Source organism: Limanda limanda, chromosome 19, assembly GCF_963576545.1.
Source record: "Limanda limanda chromosome 19, fLimLim1.1, whole genome shotgun sequence".
In the NCBI taxonomy this organism is placed as follows: Eukaryota; Metazoa; Chordata; class Actinopteri; order Pleuronectiformes; family Pleuronectidae; genus Limanda; species Limanda limanda.
In genome coordinates, this window is record NC_083654.1 from 10,014,604 (window position 1) to 10,037,426 (window position 22,823).

Sequence of the window (22,823 nt, forward strand, 5' to 3'; positions counted from 1 at the left end):
TGTTACCACAACTTGGCATTAAACGGGTCAACTGCATCAACATGCAATAAGAACTGTTCTATATATCGAAACCACAATAATATACCCAAATCCAGTAAGAGATATTCACACACACATCTTTAGAAAAACATGACCACCATTTAATTTTTTAATTTTTTTTTATTTATTCAGAGGCATTTGACAAGTGGAGCTGTGTGTGAGGGAGAGGTGAAGGGGCACAAGCATGGTTGCAGAGAGGGGGAGGAGGGAAATATCATGCTGAAATTCCATCAACTTTCTCAAAAAAAAAATTACTCTGAGACCCAGTCCCTCAAATCTGTCCCATACCAAAGAGGATGTTTCACATAACACAGCCAAGAAATGCTAACAGAAGAAAATAGCTACCAATTCAACGAGTGAGTGTAGCAACTGTGAAAGACATAAGGGAGAAAATAAAGACAGGACTTGTATCTATTTTTTGAAGTCTTACAAATCAGAAACAAAAAGGCAGGCCCTTTTTTGAAGAAAAAACAATTGTTATTTTCTCATTTTTAACTATTGAATGCAAAATCAAACACGTGATTTAACTTTTTTCACAAAAAAAAAATAATTAACACAAGCAAAAGTTCAAATGCATGTAAGCCACACCACCAAAAATAGAAAGCAGAAAGAAATAATCATTTGAAGAGTTCAATTAAGCGACAAAAAAAAAAAGCAGAGTATATATAAAACTGGCAAAAAGAAAACATATTTTTTGATCACTTTCAATCATTCTCTCAATTCTAAAGAGGGAGTACATGATTTCAGTATAGGTTTTAGTTCATATCTGGGGAAGCATGGGGAGGTGTAAAAGAGGAGTGGGCGCTAAATCCTAACAAATAGAAGAATGCCTCTACTTCAAATATGTGTCTAAAGAGGTAGATCAAAAACAAACTGCAGAGGAGGAGGAGGAGGGGGGGGTTGGCAGGAAGGAGTCGGGAGGTGATCGGGGGATTATTTTTAAGTATCACTTGTGCCCCTCAGTTAAAGCGCGGTGTTAGGATGGCGCGCCCATGTCAAAAGGAAGTGTTCGGGAAGGGTGGGGGGGTGGGAGGGGACTGAGGTATCAGTGCGCGCTGGCGCTCAGTGGGGGCAGGGTGGGGCGCCTAGTGCCACAACAAACCCCCCCACCCCCTCAGCTGAGGTAGACGGCGTTCTACTGTGGAAGCATGGATACACTCAAGCACTTTTTTTTTTCTTTTTTTTTAACCACAATCAATATATTTACATTCGGCATGAAGAGACAAATGAAATAAATCGTTTTGGATTCCTTTCCTCTATTCTTACCCCTGGTCAGGGTTCACTCAGTATTTTTTCAGTTGTGTGCCCTTTGCGGCTTCTGTCTCCCTGCGTGAACAACAAACCGAAAACATCACGTTACATTTGTGGGTTACAGAGAAATGTCAGTTTTAAATCATTTATTTTCCTAAAGCGCAAAAAAAAAAAAAAAAAAAAGATTGCGTCTATCAGTGTGACTCCCCCTACCCTCACCATGCGGTGAACGGCGATAACATTGATTCGATGGCCTGGCTACAAGGGCCACTCCGAACTGACAAAGCTTGCTCTATGCAAATAAACCTAGTCGGGCTTGGACTTTGCTTTAAGACGTTACTGTCGAGGAGGCGGCGGTCGGCCTGAACGGAACAGATGACGGAGACACTCGGCTGATTCTGGGGGCCGCTACAGAGCGGGCCGTGGTGGTCCGGCCCTGTCGAGTCCACAGCCCTCGTAGGAAGGCGAAAAGGAAATTCTTTGACAAATTAAAGTACCGTTACCAATAACAAGGACAATCCCAAAAAACTAAATGGCATTGCTGCGATTATTAACGGTTGGCATTCATTTGCACGTATCAGTTGTTTTGTAGTTTCTTCAGAAGATGGTGGACCCTCAGGGGAAAAACTGAGGCGATTTTCTCTCGATACTCCTGTCAGCCGCCAGCTGAGGGGGCGCCAACTCTTGCTCCAGCGCTGCTATGTACAAATAGACTTTATGTACAGGGTCATCTTAAGTCACACATACACATGTACAATGCCACCTAAAGCACCAGAGTTGAAAGCAAGGTCAGTTGGCAGCTGACCAAATTTTAAATTTTCTTAAAAAAATAAAAATGTTCGAAGACTATCAGCTTTATAAAGTATACAAAATACCACAAAAGCAAAATAAAAAAAAGAAAGGAACATTTTTCATATATATATAATCATTTTTTCTCTTCTGAGGTACTAGATCCTGAGGTAGTTAAGTAAAATGCATATTAAATTGGTTTTCCTGGGCAGCAGCAGTTCGGCACCGTTTCCTTAAGTGTCAGTCGTGGTGCTGCCCTCACCTCTAAATATATATTCATCTATGTATATAGGTCTATCTATAAAATGCATCCGAATTTATAAAATGCCACTATCATTACAAGGGCAGGACGCCCCAATATAATCCACCCTTTCAGGGGTCCTGTCCTGAAACAAGAATCTTTCCCCTAAACATGGCCCACCCCATCTGAGCCAACCCTCCCCCCAAATAAACCTCTCTGTTGGTCCGACCGGGACCTTGATAGCAATGCCTTTTCCTTTCCACAGAAAACTCATGAGAAAGCTTCATCAACCAATTAAACGCTATCAAAAAAAAAAGTGTCAACTAAATCTGAAGTCAACCAAAACAGCTTGTCAGGTTTGAAGTACCACACCAAGGAGGTGATAGGAGGGGGATCCTTATTTCATCTTTGTGTTTCTAGTGTAAAATTTAAAAAAAAAAAAAAGATAATTTTTTTGTTTGTTTTTGTTTTTAAACACCCGTGGGGGGAGTAGGAGAGCGGTCAGGGGTGCGTACACGTGAGGGCAGGTGACGACGTTGGGAGCCCTCAGAAGTACATTCTCACAGAGATGCAGAGAGCCGAGGTGGGGTGGAGGTAAAGAGGCGCACAGTCTCTTTATGAACCACACTCGAAAGTACGTCAAGTAAAAGACAAGTAGGGGGGGATGTTTCAGTTGGTGATAACCTTCGAACCCCTGAGATGAGCAAAGACGACCCCTTGTCTTCTCTTCCTGGACTCTGCTGCATCTGTCCATCTGTCGAGTCTTCTGGCAGATTCAGTCACCATTCCTCCAGCTCCGCTGGACCTTCACTTCCTGCGGGACGGTGGAGGCTGGGCTCCGGGCGCGGGCTTGGGCTGCTGCTGCCTTCTCACCTGGGCGAGAATCTCTTGAATCTTCCTCTGGGCCAGCTGGACGACATGGAGAGAAAATGTTCACATGACAACATAATGGAATTAGGAGTCTGTTGAGGATCCCATGATATCCTGAAGGGATGCCTTATGGTTAGTCAATGCTCCAGTTAATTTCTATTAACTGTTTCTGCACGTGCATAAGAAATTGTCTGAGCAAGGAACAAGATTCTGTAACTGGAAACCTTCTGGTTTCCGCTCTATTTAGACCAATCACATTTGAGCAGGTTTGGTTGGACACAGACTAACAGACTATGTGGAGAGCAAAATAGGTAAAAGACCTTTTCTGAAATGCATCGGTTTTTGGCTTTTAAATTTATATGCATGTATATGCAGAAAGCTGTTAATAGGGATTAGCAAAAAAGTATCTGGACCTAAAACACAGAAGTATCGCTGTTTGTTGACTCTTATGACAAAAGAAATAAGTCGGACTGTAAACACTGTATGGGGAACAGAAGACTCAGTCTTGGACCAGATATCTTCCGTCTGCACCTGATGGGCTCAGGTTCTCTAGTGCACAACTTCTGACTTAGAGTTAAAAAATAGAAAGAAATAAATCAGCTAAATTTTCATAATTTTTTTTTGTTCTAATAAATTTCTGTAAAGACCTTTATTCAATGAAACCGTTTGCTCATCACATGGCACCAGCTAAATCAGATTCAAGGCCTTTTAAGACACACAAGGGTTTCATCTATTAACACTCACCTGGCACGCAAAGAAGTGTCCGCTAATCTTCACGATGACCTGGTCGTTCTCGTCAGGCTCCTGGTCCCTGGGCACCACCACCTCTGCACACGTCAGGTTCTGCAGGTCATTCACCTGCAGCCACAACAGAGAGTTAGAAATAACCAGCTTAGGTGTGAGGATTTACAGAACGCTGCCAATACCAGAGTTACATTTTTGCTTTTGCTGCAAAAAGCTTCCCATCTGTGCTACATTAGCTTTAGAAAAACTGAATAAGGAGAGAGGTTTGTTTTAGTATTGCAGCGATTGTCGATTAGGAATGAGCGCTTACAGTTTTTCCGCCTTTCCCGATGACTCGTCCAGCAGCAAAGGAGGGAACCTTGATGTGAGCCTCCAGCTTCACCTCCTCCTTAGGTCCAAAGAAATTCTCTTCCTTCAGTTTTCCAAAGATGCGACACTGAGCCTGCAGAGGGTAAAGGTCAGATTTCAGATTACTCGCGCTGCATTTAGGAATTGTCCAGGAGAAAATGCCTTAGAACAAAACCGTTTTTCTGTGCAGGCTGAAAAATGCTGCTTATCTAACAGCTGCTAGCATCAAATTTAATGTGTCTGCGTCCTTTTATTTCTAGCAATAGTATTTTGTGTGTGATAAAGCTGTGAAGATACAGCACCTTAAACTGAGCCTCTGGCGGTCCGATGATGATTACCATCCTCAGTTTGGCATCCATTCCTTCAGCAGGGGCAATCTGCAGCAGGGCAGACAGCCAGCGTTAAAAACAGAAACCTTCACTTACATTTCCAATTCCCATCAGTCAAGTGACAGAAGACGGCCGCCATCCGCACGTTCCCATTAAGAGTCACGACGTCACCGGCCCGTCCGTCACTAACCTTAATTGAGGCCCCGGCAAAGTGTGACAGCTGTTTGATGTGTTGACCCTGTTTTCCGATGATGGCTCCCACTGCAAGCGCAGGGATGAACAGGTGAACCGTCTCCGACTCTGGATGTCCCTGCTGGGGAGAAAGACTTAAGTACTCCGGGACCAGGAAAGGTCACACACACAAATGCTGCAGAAAGCCTGCTCAACCACACACACACACACACACACACACACACACACACACACACACACACACACACACACACACACACACACACACACACACACACACACACACACACACACACACACACACACACACACACACACACACACACACACACACACACACACACACACACACACACACACACACACACACACACACACACACACACACACACACACACACACACACACACACACACACACACCCTCCACTTAAAAATTACAGCTCATCGGCAGCAGCACATCTGTCCTGCAGCGAGTAGAGGTTGCGTTCAGGAACAATGGGATTTGATAGGACCACTTTATTCTTACTCATTTCTGAAAAAAATACACTAAAAAATGTATCACACTGCATGTTCCCAAAACTGAGCAGTTTGTTTTCAAGCGCGCACATCAAACAGTGTTAGATAACAATTTACAATATTCAGCCTCGGCCCACTTCCATTCAAAAGCCACAATCTTGAGTTTGCTACATGCATCCATTTAGTTAATTCATCTGGTCGACATTGGCATCTCGATATGAATCATGTGCTCTCGCCACTCAATGAGAAAATGTCCTACTACTGATGATTATTTCCAAATGCCTTGTTGCAAGCTGCTACAGCGAATCACTTGTGTTAGCAGGGCGTGCAATTGATTTTGGACGTGGGCCAATATTCCAGTCAATGTGTCAGCCCCGGGCACGCCAACAACTTGTGTTGGCTGCTTCCAAACTCTGGAGAAGGGCTCTCGGTGCCAAGGATGTTTTACTCACTCGCCGTTTGAAAAACATGCACTTTGTCAAACAAGCCCCGCCTTTGCCAAGCTACTGTTGCCCCCTGGGGATTGTGTCTCCCCATCGCTCAGGTTAACTGCACAAAAGACTAGAGGTCTTCCGACAAATATCGAAGATAAACGGGCGGCTGGAGGAGACCCCTGATCCCGCAGCGAGCAGCCACAAGCCGTGCAAAGCACTTTTGGACGGGTGACTTACAGCAAGGGGCTGGCTGCTCGCCGGCGGCATAGAAGCCCAAAACGGCCCCTCGCCACCATAAGGACTGCACTAAAAGAATCAAAAGAAACATGGAACTGAGTTGCTCAAGACTTATTTTTGGCTTTAGTTACACCATCCTGAAACAAGAGTTGAAACACAGCGATTTCACGATTACACACAGCCAGTGGGGGGATTGCTAGTGTGCATGGAGACGGTCACTTACTCCAAATGACGAACCTCCACCGTGGGCTCCGGGGGGGGGGGCACTGGACATGTTGGAACCCATGCCTGGTGCTCCGCTGGGGAACAGACCCAAAGCATTCAGATTCAAGCCTGGAATCAGGTTGGACTGGAGCTGGAAGGAATTGAGAACATTTTCGTCAAAAACAATACACACCAGTGATCCATCTTATTTACAAAATGGCATTTCAACCTCATGAGAAATAGAGGGACATGTCCAATTTCAAAGTCAAATCAATAGTGTGGCTCGTTAACTTCTGAATATACACATGTAGAGTTTGTAGGAGCTTGAAGTGATGTCACGCAAACTGCTTTAAACTACAAATATTCCTTTTTCTACTCTCTTATCAGAAAGGAACAGCATGTAACAGCAGCTGATGTTGGCGGTTAGGAGAGAGCACAAACACTGCAATGAAGGATCTGGCTTATTACACTGAGATTATCTCTAGAGACCAAACCTATTCACAGTGGGCATTTTAAACAGTGAAGGGGAGAACACTGCCCAGAAGACTGATATGAAACACAAGTTTGACCCAAGTGACAACTCTGGACAAAACTTAATATAATCTACCACTTCAGGAATTCTCTGTTTGAGGCTTGCATATCTTGAGAGTTCATCTTAACAGCTTCACACATGGCATGTATATTGTTTTGGGCCAAAGGAAGTGCAGTGTCGAATTTGGTATTTTTTGTCAAACGCGATACGTTGAATATTAATAAACAGGTGTTAAGACCAACCTGGGGAAGACAGCTTTCTGTTATAAAGCACCCTACATTTGGAATGAGGTCCAAAAATCTTTAAAGTTGCGCTCATTTGTTTCATTGAGGGAGTTCTCGAGTCTGGTCTCATGTACAGCTGACTTCTCCTGCAGTGACTGTAGATGCTAGTTGACTTGGCCATGGTATTTTATTGACAAATGTTTTTTACCTTGTATTACTATATATATATATATATATATATATATATGCATATTTATTTCATTCCTATTTATTCAATGTATTAACTTTTAATGTATCAACTTTTTTATTGTACCCCACAATGAGGGTCTTATCCCTCAATGTGTCTTCCGAGGCTTAAATAAAATATTCAATCAAGGTGACCAGAGCTCTGTGGCAGCGGCGGCAGGGACTCGTCAACGAAAGAGACGTCAATCACAGCAGCACCTTCACGACAACCAGAATGACAACTCTCTCTCCACTCCAGTTGAGTCCCATAGCCGGTCACTTTTACAGTTTCAGACAGAAAAGCTGCAATCACCATCACCACAGACCCAGAAAACAGACCATTCCAAACAAGCAGGTCTAAAGCTGGCACTAGACTGGTCACTGCAAATTTACAATGGCTTAAGTTTAAGTCCCAGACGTGCAAACTTAATCAAAAAATGTAAAGATTATCAATGCTTTTTGTTCTTGAACATTTTCTGTATAAACTACTAAGTGCCTTATTTATCATGTCCCCCTAACAAAAACAAAATGCACACCCCTCACTTAATTTTCCAGGAACAGTTTTCCCATTCCCAGAATTCAAAGCAGCATCGAGGTCAACGGCTAAGATTAAGTCTATTCACGGACATCGAGTGTCAAGTGATATCATTGCCTCATTTTAATCACAAATAACCAATTTTCAACAACGTGTCATTTTTGTATGTTGTGTGTATGTTCAAGATATTAAAGTGCTACTGGCAGCCATATTTTCAGATCACCACTGGATATGGAGACTCTGTAATCAGATTTCTTTCCTGAAATCGTTTTTTGGCCATCTAGTTTCATGAATTTATGCAAACCCGTCACTGATATTACTTTTGAAACAATGAATGAAACATTCCTCTGGAATAGACCATAAGAATTTGAAGAGTAATTCACACTTCCCATTTAAAGCATTTGTCCACGTGATTGTTGTGTGCTTAAAGTCTTACGTTCATAGCAGCCATGTCGCTGTCGTAAGATTCCCCGACCTTCTTCATCACCTCCTCTTCAGCTCTTGAACAAGCTTCTATGGTGCCCTTGACTGTGATGGTCCGCTCTGGGTTGTACAGGGTCAGGTCCTGGAGACTGGGCAAAGAAATGCGAGGAGTGATGGGGCATGAGAGCAGCAGTGTCCAGAGTATAAATTGTCAAACCACAGGAAAATATTTTCACCATTAAAAATGCATGTGGCAGTTTTATGAATGGCAAGGACAACAAATAGAATTCCTCGAAAGAGACATCGGTCATGCAGTCTTACGGTGAGATTGTGATCTTGGTCCCTGTTTCCTCCTCGATTTTTTTCAAATTGCGTCCCTCTTTCCCGATTAGTCTTCCTACAAAGTTGTTGTGTGCAAGGATCTTCAGTGGAATCTCCTCAGTGCTGCAATGGGCAGAGAGAATGTCAAGCAACAGAAAACTCAACATCCAGTTTAAACCAGCAAACCAGCACTGCAGATTCAAGGTCTTTCATATTCAATGTGCAAGCAGTCAAAGTAAAGTTTCTTACTGAACAAAGTATATTTTGAAATCATGTGCATGATATTACATACATTACCCTAATTTGACTGGATTGTAAGCGATATAATTACAGGGTATTTTCAGAAAGAGCTTAACAATCACAAGGGAAACCATTGCATTGCTGTAAATCTGATTATGTTCTGGGTTCTCACAGAAAAGCTGCAGCAGTGGTATTTGACAAGTTCAAAAGTTAAGAACCAAGTTAAGCTGAGGCTCTGATGTCGTTTCTACAAAAACTTACAATTTTGTGTCGATGGCTTCCTTCTGCATGATTTCCATGATGGTTCTGCAGGCGTTCGAGCATCCCTCCGGGGTGGAGTGGATCGTGATGGGCTTCTCTGCCGCGCCTGCATTCTCTTTCCTGTGGATGTCAATCCTGGAACAAAGGGAAGATCATTGAGATTTTCTATAATGCAGCAGATGACTGGTCCACCCAGAGGAAGTGGCTAAACATAGCTCCCTTGCAATGCTCAGTATAATTCCTGACCTCTCTGTACGTACTTTGAGTGGGTCTGTTTGGTGATGTTGCGAATAGTGGCGCCCTCCTTGCCGATGATCGCGCCTACAAACTGCGTTGGAACCAGCATGCGCAGTGGGATGTCTGACTGCACTTTGGGCCGCGCGCCCAGGCCTGGAGAGCCTGAGCGAGGGGGTCCCCGCGAGTTAAAGCCTCTCCTGCCGCCCGGTGAAGGACCCTCCTGTGCTGCCGTCTCATCTGGGATATAGGACACTTTCAAGGCATAGTTCTCCATCATAGATCCATTCAGCTTCTCCATCGCCCTGTGGTGCAGAAAGGAAATGTCAAAAAAAACTCCAAGCTGCTTTTCAAATGTCCAGAGGATTTCTAACACCACGGGCCCAGAAAAAAATAAAAGAATGAATATCTCAGGATGAAAAAGGTGTGTCATACACGCATTGACGTAAATGTTGATTTAGTAAGACAATGAGATCCGAGAGCTGTTGGCGCCAAAGCCAACACAGGCGATTTCCACAGTGGAATTTATACATGATGTCCGGGCCCCTGCATACTCTACCTGGACACCCCCCCTAAACTGAATGTTCAGGACCTTTTCCTGTTGTGAACAGGACAATCTCCTGCTGCATCCTTAATGTGAATGACAAATCTGGAAACGGGCCAGATATTTTCTGGAGTTAATGTCTGAGAACGTATTAGTGAGTGGGAACGATTTCACACAGGACAACTTTAAGACTGCTAACACCAAGTGAAATCTACAAGTTAACTTGGCTTTAACCTTTGTTCACTCTACTGTATAAACAAACTGGTTTTGAGTCACAACGTCAATGTTGGACTCCACGGAATGGTGACATTTAAACCAGAGCTCAAGTTCCCCGGTTTCACAGGTGATGGGCACCACGAGGAAAAGACACCTTTCCGTCCAGCCTCAGGACACTGGCCCACCCCACATGCCGGCCTTTTCTCTGGGATTATGATTTGTCGTGAAATCAACCGAGTATGACTGGAGCCTTCTTCAACCGCTCATGCAGAGAGAAACGGTGTAGTACGATACATGTACACCAGGGGGCACCAGATGGCCAATTTAACCCCCTCCCTCTCCAACATACACACACTCTCCAGCCTTCCCATCGTCATTGCAAGTCAAATTAAATTAGACTGGTTGTAGGAAGGAGGAAATCAAGTGCATGATGGGAACGCTAGACTGAGGGAGATGATGGAGTTTCCAACAGAGAATGATGGGCAGAAAGAAAATCTTGGGCAGAGCTATGCCAAAGACGTCATGCGGGATGAGATGGAGGTCAATGATGTGAATACGCTGCATGCATGCTTGTGATGGTGTGTGTGTGTGTGTCTGTGTGTGTGTGTACTCACAGCCTGGCCTGGTCCTTGGCTGCGTATCGAACATTGACGACTGCAGTCTCTGTGTCAGTGTTGACTGTTGGAGCGCACACAGCAGAGTCAGTTCACAAACACACTCGATAACGACGACATGATTTAATTCACCAGCGTGGGCTTCTCTCGCATATAAAACAAATGTACTCAGGAAATCACATTTTTAAATGAAATCAATTATAACCAGATGGTACAGTTGGGATAAAACACAATTTGAAACCAGTGTGTTTTAGGGTGAGGCTGTGAAAATGCATTATGAGCAGCCTTTAACAAAAGACAGTATTTACCTTGTTCACAGCTGTCGACTGCACCATACTGAGCAAGCATACCATCCAAAACCTGAGGGGAAGAGGAAGAAAAGCCATGATTACTCGGAGACTTCGAAAGCTTTGACCGGAGCCTGTTAGCGAGCAGACGCTCATCTGTGGGAACCAGCCCAGCTCCCGGCCAGGACACACTCCATTAATTCTGAACCCCGGAGTTCAATGTGGAGTTACATGGATACATTTGATGCCTTCTTATAAAAAGCCTGTCTCCCTCAAATTAGGACTCAACTCCTCAGGGCACTTTCACGGAGCTCCAGGTGCTGCGTGAGTTTTATAACACTTTAAAAATGTCTATTTTGGAAAAGATGGAAGCAAGCGCCTGCATTTTAATTGTTGGGCTTACAAGCAGTCGAATGCACCTCACAATACACGGGATTACATTTCAAAATGGAAAGTCACATGAAGCCATGTTTCCTTTGCCAAAAATGAACAAAATTAATGCATGTGCAAATCATACTTGTAAAATGGAAACAATAAAAAATATTAAATGCATCCAGAATAAAAGGCCCACTGAGCCGGCCCCCTGCACAAATCTGGAGCCCAAAGGATTTCAATTCATAGATGTGATCAACTGTGGGTGGACGGGGGTGGGGGGGTGGGGTTCTAAGCTAAAACCTCTGACCATGCTCAGTCAAAACCCAGGGCCACACCCCCAGGAGCTCAACCCCACTTTCTAGCCAACAAGACTGCGTCCCTGCCCCCCCATTCCACCAACCCACCAACCAAGCAGCCTCCCGCCCCCCTGCCATCGCCGCTCCTCATCATTGGCTGCTTCTGCACCAGTGTGAGTTCCCTGAAGCCAAGTGTTTGCTGGCTGCGCCGCCCGTCCATCTGCTGGGCCTGACCAATGGGAATCCAGGCCATTCAGGAAAGGGTGGGGTACATTCCAGCAGGAAGCAGTGACTGGGGGAGGGGTAGGAGTTCATGCTACACATTCTGTGAATCGGAGCACATGGAGGGGAAGGGGAATCAACTCTGGCCCACCCACCCACTACAGCTCGTGAACACGCCACTACTCTCGCCACTATTCTCTCCCTCCGAGGCGACACGCACACACACAACCCATTGTCTTATCTACCTGATAAGACACATACAAGGCCTTTGCATCAAAAGATCCCTCTGTTCTTCTCCGCCATTCTTCTAACCCTCCCCCCTTCTGAGGGGGAGAAACCTCCATGTCACCTTTTGAGAAAGCTAGCGACTCGCTCGCCACATGCGAGGAACATGGGTGGATCTGGAGCTGCAGTTGAGGGACAAGCGTAGGCAAAGCGAGCCCACCATTACAAAACACTGAGCCTTTCTGTGGCCATTTGATCACAGGGAGGGAATTAGGCTGAGTTCTGAAGCCATGTGTTAAACTCACAATTTAGAAATACTCCACAGTGCAGTTCAGCAAGAAAATCCTCATTATAGCTTCCATTGTCTTTATGAGCCAGAAAATTGAAGTGAACACTACGAGCACACGCCATCACCACGAAACCTCTGCAGACGGAGGAAGGGAAAAAAATATCATGTAAATATGTTACTGATATGAGATTCCACACGCAGGCTATGCAAGGATCTCAAGTCCAACATGTATATATATATATATATTTATTTTTTTTAAAAACACTTTAATTTTAACCTTTAAGTTGTCCCAAAAATCAATCCAGATAAAACATACATATCCCGAGCACAATAGTGTGAAGAATTAATTTAGACGCTTATCACAAGCAGACACACACAACTGTTGCTCAACACTCATTCATTTTTCACTAATCAGGCAGTGGCCTTGAAATCTGACCATGTTCCAGCACATGTTCCTCTTGATATTATTCATTTTAACATGACACACGGTTTGCCCGTTAACCCTTTAAGGAACACAAAAGCACGAGGACTGCTTTTGAGATTTCACACCGACCTTCAGCGTCAATTTTCTGTTTATGGCCAGAGCAGAAACCTGCCATGAGAACGTACAGTGAAACAGCTGCTTGTGCAACAGAGGAAAGTTTTACATAATCAAACATTGTTTTCTGGAGATTTTTTTTTTTTTCTTCCCTTATCAGAAAAAAAAAATTGCAGGCAAATCTTTTAGTCTATATACTGTCCCACGGTTAATCCAAGATCACGTCAAATAATTGATGGGGTTTAAATGTTTTGCATTTTTTAAACAGATGTTTGTCGAGGTTTCATTTTGGACAGTGTTAGGAGAATTAATGTAACTGGCAACTTATTGGGGAATTTGTGGTGACATCAACGGCCTTTTAATTACAAATTAAATTGCATAAATGTTTTCATTCATTCTTCCTGCTATTTCCTTAACATTTATTACAATTGAATCAACAATTGTCTAGAAACCCAGATATAGGTTTTAGAAGTGTAGCATTAGTTTCAGAAGCAATGTAATTGAGTGTTAAATTGTGATGATTTTGTCAAGGAAACAGATTAATGTGCATCTTAAATACATTCATATCAATTAATTTCAGGACTTCCTGTCAGCATAAGAAAGACGAAAACGATAATCGGAAAACTTCTAAATTATTTATTTTCTGTTCCAAAATAATTGTCTTCCGTAAACCATACAAAAGGACTTGCACACGCCAGGTCAAACCATTTCTCCCATGGATGTTTCACAACCCCTGTTTTTTAACCTTCATTTCCACAAGATCTATTTCTAGTGCGACAAGGCTGTCAAACTCAAATATACGCCATTAAAAAAAAGACATTTCAGTCTGAAGATCCAAAAGGATCAAATCACCGACACGCTTGAAGGCACGTAACCATCACACGTAGGACTAAGCCTACAAACATCAGGAGATTTGCGTAGTGTCTTCACTTGCAAGTAGACTATACCATCAAGACAGTCCCTTCATCATTGTTCCACCATCTTTATTCAGTAAAACCACACCATCTCTCCTGTCTCTCATGCAACTGTGTAAATTAACTATAAAAATCAACCTGGCAATTGTAAATACTCAGTGCCAACAATCATTTGTAACAACTGTATTTCTACACTCTGGTCTGAGCTGGTACCTTCTTGCAACAGATCACCAAGCCAATGTTCAACTGAAACTCCAAAGGGAGGCAAGGTGACTCCATGAAGCCACTAAATGAGCCCAGTTGCCCCACGGTGCCCCGCCCTGGAAGCAGTTAGCATCCTGTTAGCACTCACCTCCCACTGCATGTGAGGCGGGATGTTCCTGATCTGCAGTTTACAGCTCCTGGAGAGAGAATAAGGGAGGAAGAGGGTGGGGGATGGATGGAGGAGGAGGAAGAGAGAAGAAATTGATGAAGGGAGATGCAAACAGAGGTGGGAGAGAAGGAGAGAGACAGTTAGCAGCAGAAAACACAGGGTACGTTGATGCACTTGACAAACCAGCAGGTCCTCATTCCCCATGACGATGTAAAGACTCAGTAGGGTTAAGAAGCTGCAGATATGGCTTCTGCTTGAATCCCATTCCCAACCCAGCAAGCTGCAGGTGCACTGAGGCAACCTGGGTAAAAAAAAAAAAAAAAAAGGAACTGAAGTAGGAGAAGAGGGGAAAGGGGCGCTGTAGAATCAGCCCTGGGAGGGCCTAAATTAAGATGAGGTTGATCAAAATTAAAATTATTAACCAGAAACCATACCACGCCCTTTGCCCCAATTCCCAATTGTGTCACACAGAGTGCGAGGAGCGAGATGACAAGGAGAAGCTGTGAAGCGGGAGGAGAGGCATCAAGAAGGGAGCAAAAAAGAAAAAGGGAAAAAAAGGCAGAGATACGGCCTCCAAATATCTTGTCCACACACGTCCGAGTCAAGCATGTGCCCCTAACATTGCATCATGAGGTTTTAGCCACTGCGAGGCCGAGTCCACTCTTCTCAACCAAAATAGACACTCATCCAGGAGCATCCAGCTGTTATCAAAACCAGGAGAGAGAGGGGACGATGGTTTTGGGTGGTGCTGGTGCCAAACAGAGGGCAAAGGGAATCTCTATCAACAGTTTCATCATACTTCGTAAAAATAATTTATACAATAAAAGGAAATGGAGCTACAATGGTGCTGCTGTGTTCTCAGTCACAAGAAAACAACCAGGACAGGAATACAGCCTTTGACGAGGAAGATTCAGAATTTGCTTTAATTTCACGCAACAGCACGAGTGGAATGGCCGTGTGTGGAGGTCACACTGCCATTTGAACTTGTGGATCAACGAGTCGGAGTTTTCACAAGTATCGGTCAGCAAGAGGATGTTGTTGAAAAACCAGGATATAAAAAAATGTTTAAGTGGACAACACACACAGAAACCTAAAAGACCAAAACATACACATGGCTGGGAGCTGAGGCCTCACACACACACCCCCCCACACCATGTGGAATCAAAACGCCCATTTCCAACTCAGCCTTATGCTGGTTCTGCACATACGTGATACATGTGCAGCATGTGAAGGCCAATCCCAGCTAGATCTTCTGGACACTGTTTTCCAGCACGTGTGTAAAAACTTTTAGAATTACGTTACAAACACACACACACACACACGTCTCGTTCATTTTCCTCAAGCTTCACTGAGCTGTTAAATGACGTTTACAAATGCAGCTCATCGACTTGAACCAACTGCTCCACTTCTAATGGCCGTTCTGTAATCTGCTGTGTGGTAGATAGCACTTTACAACATGCAGCATTTAGACCCAGTCTTTACCACCAGGAACTCTAATTCAAGAGAAGGCGTACACACAACATAGTCAAGGCAGTAAAACACATGTGCAGCGAGGGCCGCAGTAGTGTAAATTCCTCAACTTAGCCACTACGACCATGATCTAGCCAACAGCAGGTCAACATATTTACTCTGAGACATTAGGAAAATAGCTAATTCTAAATTGTTAAGAAAATTCCCAAATAAGTTCCGGGAGGAATTCCAGTGTGCCTTTGCCGGCTGATCCAGCCTCTTCCACCCGGCACATTCCGTGTGCTCTGCATTGCGGTGGGAACACCAATGAGAAATGTGAATGTGCAAATGTGCCGAGCACTTCCAGTCGGATTAACCTATAGGTCTGTGCAGCACAGAGAAGAAGTCAACCAGGATGTGGGGTGGGGGTTGGGGAGGTATACATTCCCTGGTCCCAGCCTTTGAATTCGTGGTGGGGGGAGTATGTGTGAGAGGGGTGTAGTGGGGGGGACTAGCCCCATTTCAGGCAAGGGTAACAAGGGCCCTCTCTGGCCCATGGGGGGTGGGGCCCTGTTGCCATGGCCACGGACTGACAGGAACATGGTAGTGTGGGGTGAAGAAGTGGGAGGGGGAGCGAGGAGTGACTTGGGTTTGCTCATCATGTGACGGCCAAGAGGAGGCTCCTTATTTACTCTAAAGAATGGACCAACACTCGCTAGGCGCACGCCCTTCCCTCGCCACCCAGCTGAGACCTTTGGGCCTGCACCGTGGACGCTGTGCACACAAGTGGGTGTGTAGACACGTAAGCAAGCGTGGACGTCCACACGAAGTGTCACGCCGCCTGTCACTGCACCACACCTGCATTCAGATTCATCACTGCTTCAATCGTTCCACAGTGAAACGCTCCACAGCCACACCACCGCCTGCTACACACGTGACCTGTGCTCAGTGCCCGTCCACAGCCTTTGACTATTAAGCATGCAGAGGTTCTGAATGACTGGACTCCAAACTGGTTTCCGCTGCCCCCCCCCTTCTCACAGGCCCAATAGGCTACGTTCAACCCTAAGGTTTGGATTAACTGGTTTAGAATTTCCCCAGAGAATTCCACCAAAGACAAATCATTATTTTTACATATTGTAAAGAAAAAAGCTAAAAAGTACAAAGTCATTCTGATTTGAGCCTTGCAGGGGGGGGGGGGGGGGGGGGGGGTTTACGGAGCCTTCGCCTGCAGTCTGAGTTAAACAAGGGGCCACATTCATAATTCTCTGGCTCCTTAAGTCTCCATCCAAATCCCCAGTTCTGCAGCTGGGGCCCCACAGTGAACCCTTGACCCACAATTGTTGCAATAGGAGTCAGGAGCCATTTTTTTTGCAAAACACTCATTCCATCGAAACCATTGTCTCAATTTAGATGTCTTTTTGTGATTGGTAAAAAAAAAATTTTTTAGACACACACACTTGAGGCCACCTCTTCTATCGCTATATGCTATTTTCTTTCATACTGTGCACTCAACCAACAGGAATGCACATGTGTAGATGGTGAGGATTTTTTATTTTGATTGACTTATCCAAGAATAAGGAGAATATGGCCCTAGAATGTCTAAAATAATGACATTGCTGCATCAGTCTGATTTATATGTGGATTTAATTATTGAGTAGCATAAAAAGTAAAGCTTAATTAATATACATTACATTGTGGCTCAGCTGTACCAACAATCTAACATGATTTTGTTAAAGGCTCGGTTGGTAGTGAAAATTTAAAATTCCATTTTTAACACTAATGTCAATTGTAGAAAGTGCCAGATAGACTAAACGTAGACACAAATGTAGGATTCACATGCTCGACATCTGCACAATTTACATGTTTTCAAAATGTAAAATAAATTAACGCTCAGGACGTGTTCAAGAACACGTGGACGTTAAAATGTTCTAGATCCAGATTTAAATATTTGCACACAATAAATAAAAATCTCATCTTTTAGAGTTAATTAGATAAATTAACTGTAGGGTTAAAAAAAAATACAATACATCTATAGACGAGATGTTTTCATTACACGAACTTTGCTGCCTTAAGTTGTTGAGACACAGCAAATTTAGAGAACCGGCCACTGGATGCAGCAGACCTTCAGCTAATGCAGCAGAGATAATTTTAGAGGACTTTTTAAACCACAGCATCACATTCAGGGGGGCGTACTGCAAAATATTGTAATTGAATGTAGACATTTTGGTCATCGCTGCACCGACACGTCACCCTACGCTGTCCTATCCCAGCGAAACTGCAGCTGCCCCACCTTGGGCCCGGGCTGCTGCAGCACTTCCCCTTCCTGGGGGGTTCAAAGGTTAAGCCATGGAGACTGGCCGAGCCCCCAGCTGATCTTTGCAGGCTGGAATGCAAAAAGAGGGCCCCCCCCCCCCGAATGTGTGTGTGTAGCCTATACTCCAAATACTGTTCCCATTGACTATTGCCATGTTCCATGTAGTAGAGGGAGGGCACTTTTTTTTTTTTTAAGTGAGGCTGAAACTCGACTCTGTTGCTGCCATGTCCAACACTGCAGAGTATAGAACACAGCAACGTCATCAGCCTGAATACGAGTCAATTTGGAGGAAGACATTTTGACAGACGATTCCCAAATAACCTCACCTGGTTTATTTACACAAGCGGCCATTTTGCCCAGGAAACCACACCAATAATGGGTCTTCACTGGCAATAAGGTTAAATTATAATTTAAAAAAAATATATATATAACGTAAATGTGCCGTAAGAATCCCCTTTTTCACATATACAAAAATATTTCTAGCCACGTGTGATACCTGGACTTGTACCGGGATTCCAGACGTGTCAATAAATTAAACGTCACAGGAATCGAACAACGGACTTTACGTACCACTCGGACGCCCGTCCACCAATTAGAAAGCAGCAGCCATTTTCTTTTAATTCAAATAACGGGATTAACCACCACCACAATGCGCCACAGCCAGGGGAACCCGCACACGAGTGCTCCTGCATTTTACACCCTCGCAGATTGCGGAAAAATATATATAGCAGACAGACAAGAGCACCTTCAGGAAATCACTCGGTTTGAGTGCGTTTGGTCACGTTCTGACAAACTAAATAATTATTTTATTAATCATGAATTTTTCCGCCGTGACTTGGGCCCCGAACCTCCCATTCAGAGAGTCCATCTCTAGCAGGAGCAGCACAATGTGCAGAGGAGGGCGGAAGCACAGGGCAGGCATGGGGGGGAGAGAAGGACAGGGCTTCTCAAATGGACGACTCCACCATGCAGGCCTGAACGCCTCACACCCGGGTTGCTTTCGAATCACCCAGAGGTTAAACAACACGTAAAAGGTTTGTATGGTCACAATAAAAAAAAAAATGGCACTACGGCGGCCGGGTGGCTAGATATCAGGCCTCCAGATAGCACGACGGGTTTTTTTTTTTTTTTGAAGAGCAGCCTCCACAAGTCATGGCGAGAGGAGGAGTGCAGCACCATACGCCCCTTTCATTTGACCCCCACAGCATTCAGAGAGGGGGGAGGTTAAAGAAGGAGAAGAAGGAGAAGAAGAAGACACCTCGTTTAACCGAAATGAAAATACTCAAACCGCTGAATTATTAACTTACGTGCACATTTACGGCAACACATCTAGAACAAACAGAAACAGAAGATGGCAAACATACAGACAGAGAGAGAGAGAGGGAGAAAGATAGAGAGAGAGAGGGAGGAAGACAAAAAAAAACAAACCTGGAGCTCCCATGAGTTGAAACGAGCTCTTTAAAAATATCATTTAGAAAAGCAAACCTACCTTTGACGTTTAGGGACCGAGTGTTCAACTTCCAGAAGTTTCCCATGAAGTTCAACTTTACCTAGAAAAAAAAATCAGAAAGCAGCCATTTTTAAAAAATATTCACGAATCCCTTTTATTGACCTCAGCCTCCAAAACAGGCCCTCCACTGTGTGTGCTCGTGTAAACGCATCCAGGGGCTTACTGGAGTTTACTACTTTGTTTTACCAAGTGTTGTGTTAAAACTCTGGCACGGGTTTGTGCAGGGTGTTGTGTATTTTACGCACAATACGATATTGGGTTGCATTTTCCCACGAGGACGCGAATGAAGCCAAAAGCAAGGAGCTCAAATCCGGAAAAAACTGCGAGTTGGTTGGTGTGCGAATATACGCGTTGTGTGTGTGAACACAATAAACTTTTGGGGAGAAAGTGTAGAGAAAATAGGGGTGGTGGAGGGGGGGGGGAAACACACACAGTCGTGGGGCCCAGTTTTAAGTTGGCCTACATTTTGATCAACACAATTAAACCACCTGGTGTGTCAGCATGGGCGAAGCGGCTCCACAATGTGGCGTCTCGCTGTGGCCACTGGCCCGGGTGGGCTACTCTCACCAGAGGGCGAGTTCCATTTGAAACGGGTAAAACACGGGGGTCAAAGAGAGAGCCGTGCTAACCATACCCGTGCCAAAGTGGACTTGTGTGTGCTGGAGCCCCACTACAGCGTCCACACACACACCACACAGACACACAACATGCACCAGGAAAGCCCAGCTCCTCTCATCCTCCTCACGCCTGCTTTGTGTGTTTACTCCACCATTTTCCCTCGTGTGGTGACACAAAAACCCAACGATGGGGTTTGAGTGATTCAGCCCAGTGTCAAAAGGCCAAGTAAAGGTTGTGTGAGAAAAAGAAGAGGGACGCTTGGATACACTCCCCCCCTACACACCACCACCACCCCCCATGCGTTTCCTCACAAGGGCCCTCCAACTAAATGGCCGTAATCACACAAATAGCCCTCGCCGCCGTGCGTCTTCCCCCCAAATAGGACTTTTTTTTTTTTTTAAACCTTTTTTTTTTGTGGAACCCCCCCGAAAATCAACAAAAAAATTCACTCCTCCTCACCTGAAAGAACATCGATGGCCTTCATCGCAGCCTTCTCGTCCGGGCAGTCCACAAACGCATAGCCGGTTTTGACGAGGAACGGACCACTGTGCGGAATCTTCCACTGCTCGAAGACACTTTCCAAGTCCTCCTCGGTGGCTTCTGCGCTCACGTTGCCAATGTACAGCTTATTCATGTTTTCGGCGTCTTTTCTCTTTTGCTCTTTTCACGCCGAAGGGAGGGAGAGATAGTTCGCTCGTCGCTGGCGGACGTGCACTGTGTTTTTTGTTGGAGGAGCCCCCCTGGAAATCGCCCTTTACTACTCCGGTGAAGTGGCCGCGGCGTGCTGCTTCCCCCGGTGCCTTCGAGCCACAGATAGATTCGGAACTGGCAGCCTCGCTCGCACCGTGCGTAATGGTGCGCTCCCTTTCAGCCCCTCGCGTCCGCTATCTCTGTCGCGCAAATAAATAAAACGCTCAATTATTAAATCTCCAAAAACGGCGGCGGGCAGGGAGAAAGAAAGGAGGGGAAACTACTTTGCGCGTCTTCCTTCCAAAACCCCTCTTTCTTTTTGTTTTTTTTGGCAAAGAGACAGAGAATGTCACACACACGGTTAGGCTGGTGCCCGCCTCTGAGTCCAGAGCCTGGAATAAGAAGAAGAGAAGAAGAAGCAGCAGGAGAAGGGGGGAGTGAGAGAGAGAGAGAGGGAGGGTGAGCGAGCGAGGGAGAGAGAGAGAGAAATCCGCTGCTATTCCGGCTTTTTTGAATGAGCCACGTGTTCAAACTACAAATCAGCCCACACGTGAGGAATCCCAATTGCTCAATTAAGTGTTTGGGATTGGGGGGGAAAAATTGCACGGGGAATCTGGGGTGGGGACAGCACGGGGAAGGGAGTGGAGAGAGAGAGAGAGAGAGAGAGAGAGCATGAAAAGAAAGGAGGGGACGAGTGGATTTGGAGTTGGGGGAAAAATCCTGGCTAGCTGTGTGCGTAAAGGGATTCCGTGAGAACCCAGTGTATCTTTACTAGAATCACATTCGTGTGCCTTTCTCTGCGAGACCCTCCGCTCTCATTGGTCGGTTGAGGAATTGTTTTAAAAAAAAAAAAAAATGGTAGTGAGTGCGCGCACGCCCACAGCCGGGGGGACACGATGATATTGCGGGGGTTTGTGCGCACGGCTGCGTAAAGTGCGCTGTAGGAGGGAGGGAAGGAGGGAGGGGGTGGGGCCATTCATAAATTATGTTGCGCTATGTTGTTAAATTGCACGGAGGACACATTTTAATTTGGCCTGTGTTGGTGATAGAGAGGGCCCAGTGTCGTGCCGTGCCGTGCCTGTTGGCCCTCGCTCAATCCGGGAGTGACACGTACACACCGCTGCTGTCCACATGACGGCGTCCATCTTCTCCAACTAGAGCAGTGGAGCCATGCCCGTCCCCGAGCCACGACTCAAAGTCCACCAGCAGGCCCGACTTTGCCCATTATCGCACTAAACACAGTTATGGGTTGAGGTGGGGGTGTGGGGGGGGGGGGGGTCGGGACGGAAGCCGCCATGCCACATTTAGCTCTGTCCAACTTGCAGGACGCAGGAAGCCGCGGCCATGCGTGGGCCCTGCGCACATGGCGGAGCCTGCACTGCTACACCACCGCTGGTATGGATTTGCATTTACCAGACGGTGGGAGGGGTCTCCCATGCCCAAAGTGGCCCACCATGTCTGTCCCCTGTTTTTAAAAAAAAGAAAAGAAAAGGGGGACAGCCCCAAGTGGAATCACGTGTGCAATGGAGAAATATTACACAACTGCAAATCAGAGGTTTTTGTAAACCATTGTCAAAGGCCTGTGGTTCAGCTGCAGGTCAGCGTGCAGTGCAGAGGAGCCCAGTGGCTGCTCGGTTCAATCTGTACCTGTTGATGGAGTAAAGGTCAATATGATGTCAGAGCACAACTTGTTCATGAGCAGGGACCCCAACATGCTAATGTCAACACAAGCTCATCAACACACCCAATCCTACATTAGATTAGTTCAAATTCAGTCCTATCGTTAAAGTCCCTGATCTGTTCATCTGCATGTTTGTACTTTTCTCACTCACTTCTGGAAAATGTGCATTTGCTTATATTCCCACACGTATCACTACACTACACATTTGAAAATAGTTTTTAGTATTGTATCGTATTTTCTTTTATATTAACCTATTTTTTTCTTGGCTTCATTTAGATTTAACTGTTGAGCTGATTGCACCTCTGAGCTGACCTGTTCTTCTCGTCCCTCACCCTTTCATCCTGGACCCTGTGTTAAGCTGCACATGACAGAAAAAAACCTGAGATGTGTAACAAGATAAAAGTTAATGATATGTGTAACTCCCTTTAAATGCTAATGTCACAGATACTGGCAGCATTCCAGCCAATCTCTGGTCAC

At 45.2% G+C, this 22,823-nt stretch overlaps 1 protein-coding gene across 2 annotated transcripts; it reads right to left on the reverse strand.

Annotated features, from left to right (window-relative positions):
- Positions 1-2,165: 2,165 nt before the first annotated feature.
- igf2bp3 (insulin-like growth factor 2 mRNA binding protein 3) lies at positions 2,166-20,789 on the reverse strand. Of its 2 annotated transcripts, XM_061092807.1 has the most exons (16): positions 20,435-20,789; positions 19,337-19,397; positions 14,064-14,112; positions 10,874-10,925; positions 10,566-10,629; positions 9,218-9,496; positions 8,958-9,092; positions 8,457-8,579; positions 8,149-8,284; positions 6,216-6,347; positions 5,993-6,061; positions 4,802-4,924; positions 4,585-4,659; positions 4,245-4,376; positions 3,935-4,048; positions 2,166-3,229 (listed from the first exon to the last, which is right to left on the reverse strand). In XM_061092807.1, exons 1-16 carry the CDS (start codon positions 20,607-20,609, stop codon positions 3,128-3,130), a joined length of 1,821 nt encoding a protein of 606 aa, XP_060948790.1. In that variant the 5' UTR covers positions 20,610-20,789; the 3' UTR covers positions 2,166-3,127. The 2 variants fall into 2 exon arrangements, with proteins under 2 accessions (XP_060948790.1, XP_060948789.1); XM_061092806.1 differs by lacking the exon at positions 5,993-6,061.
- Between the last annotated feature and the right edge of the window lie 2,034 nt (positions 20,790-22,823).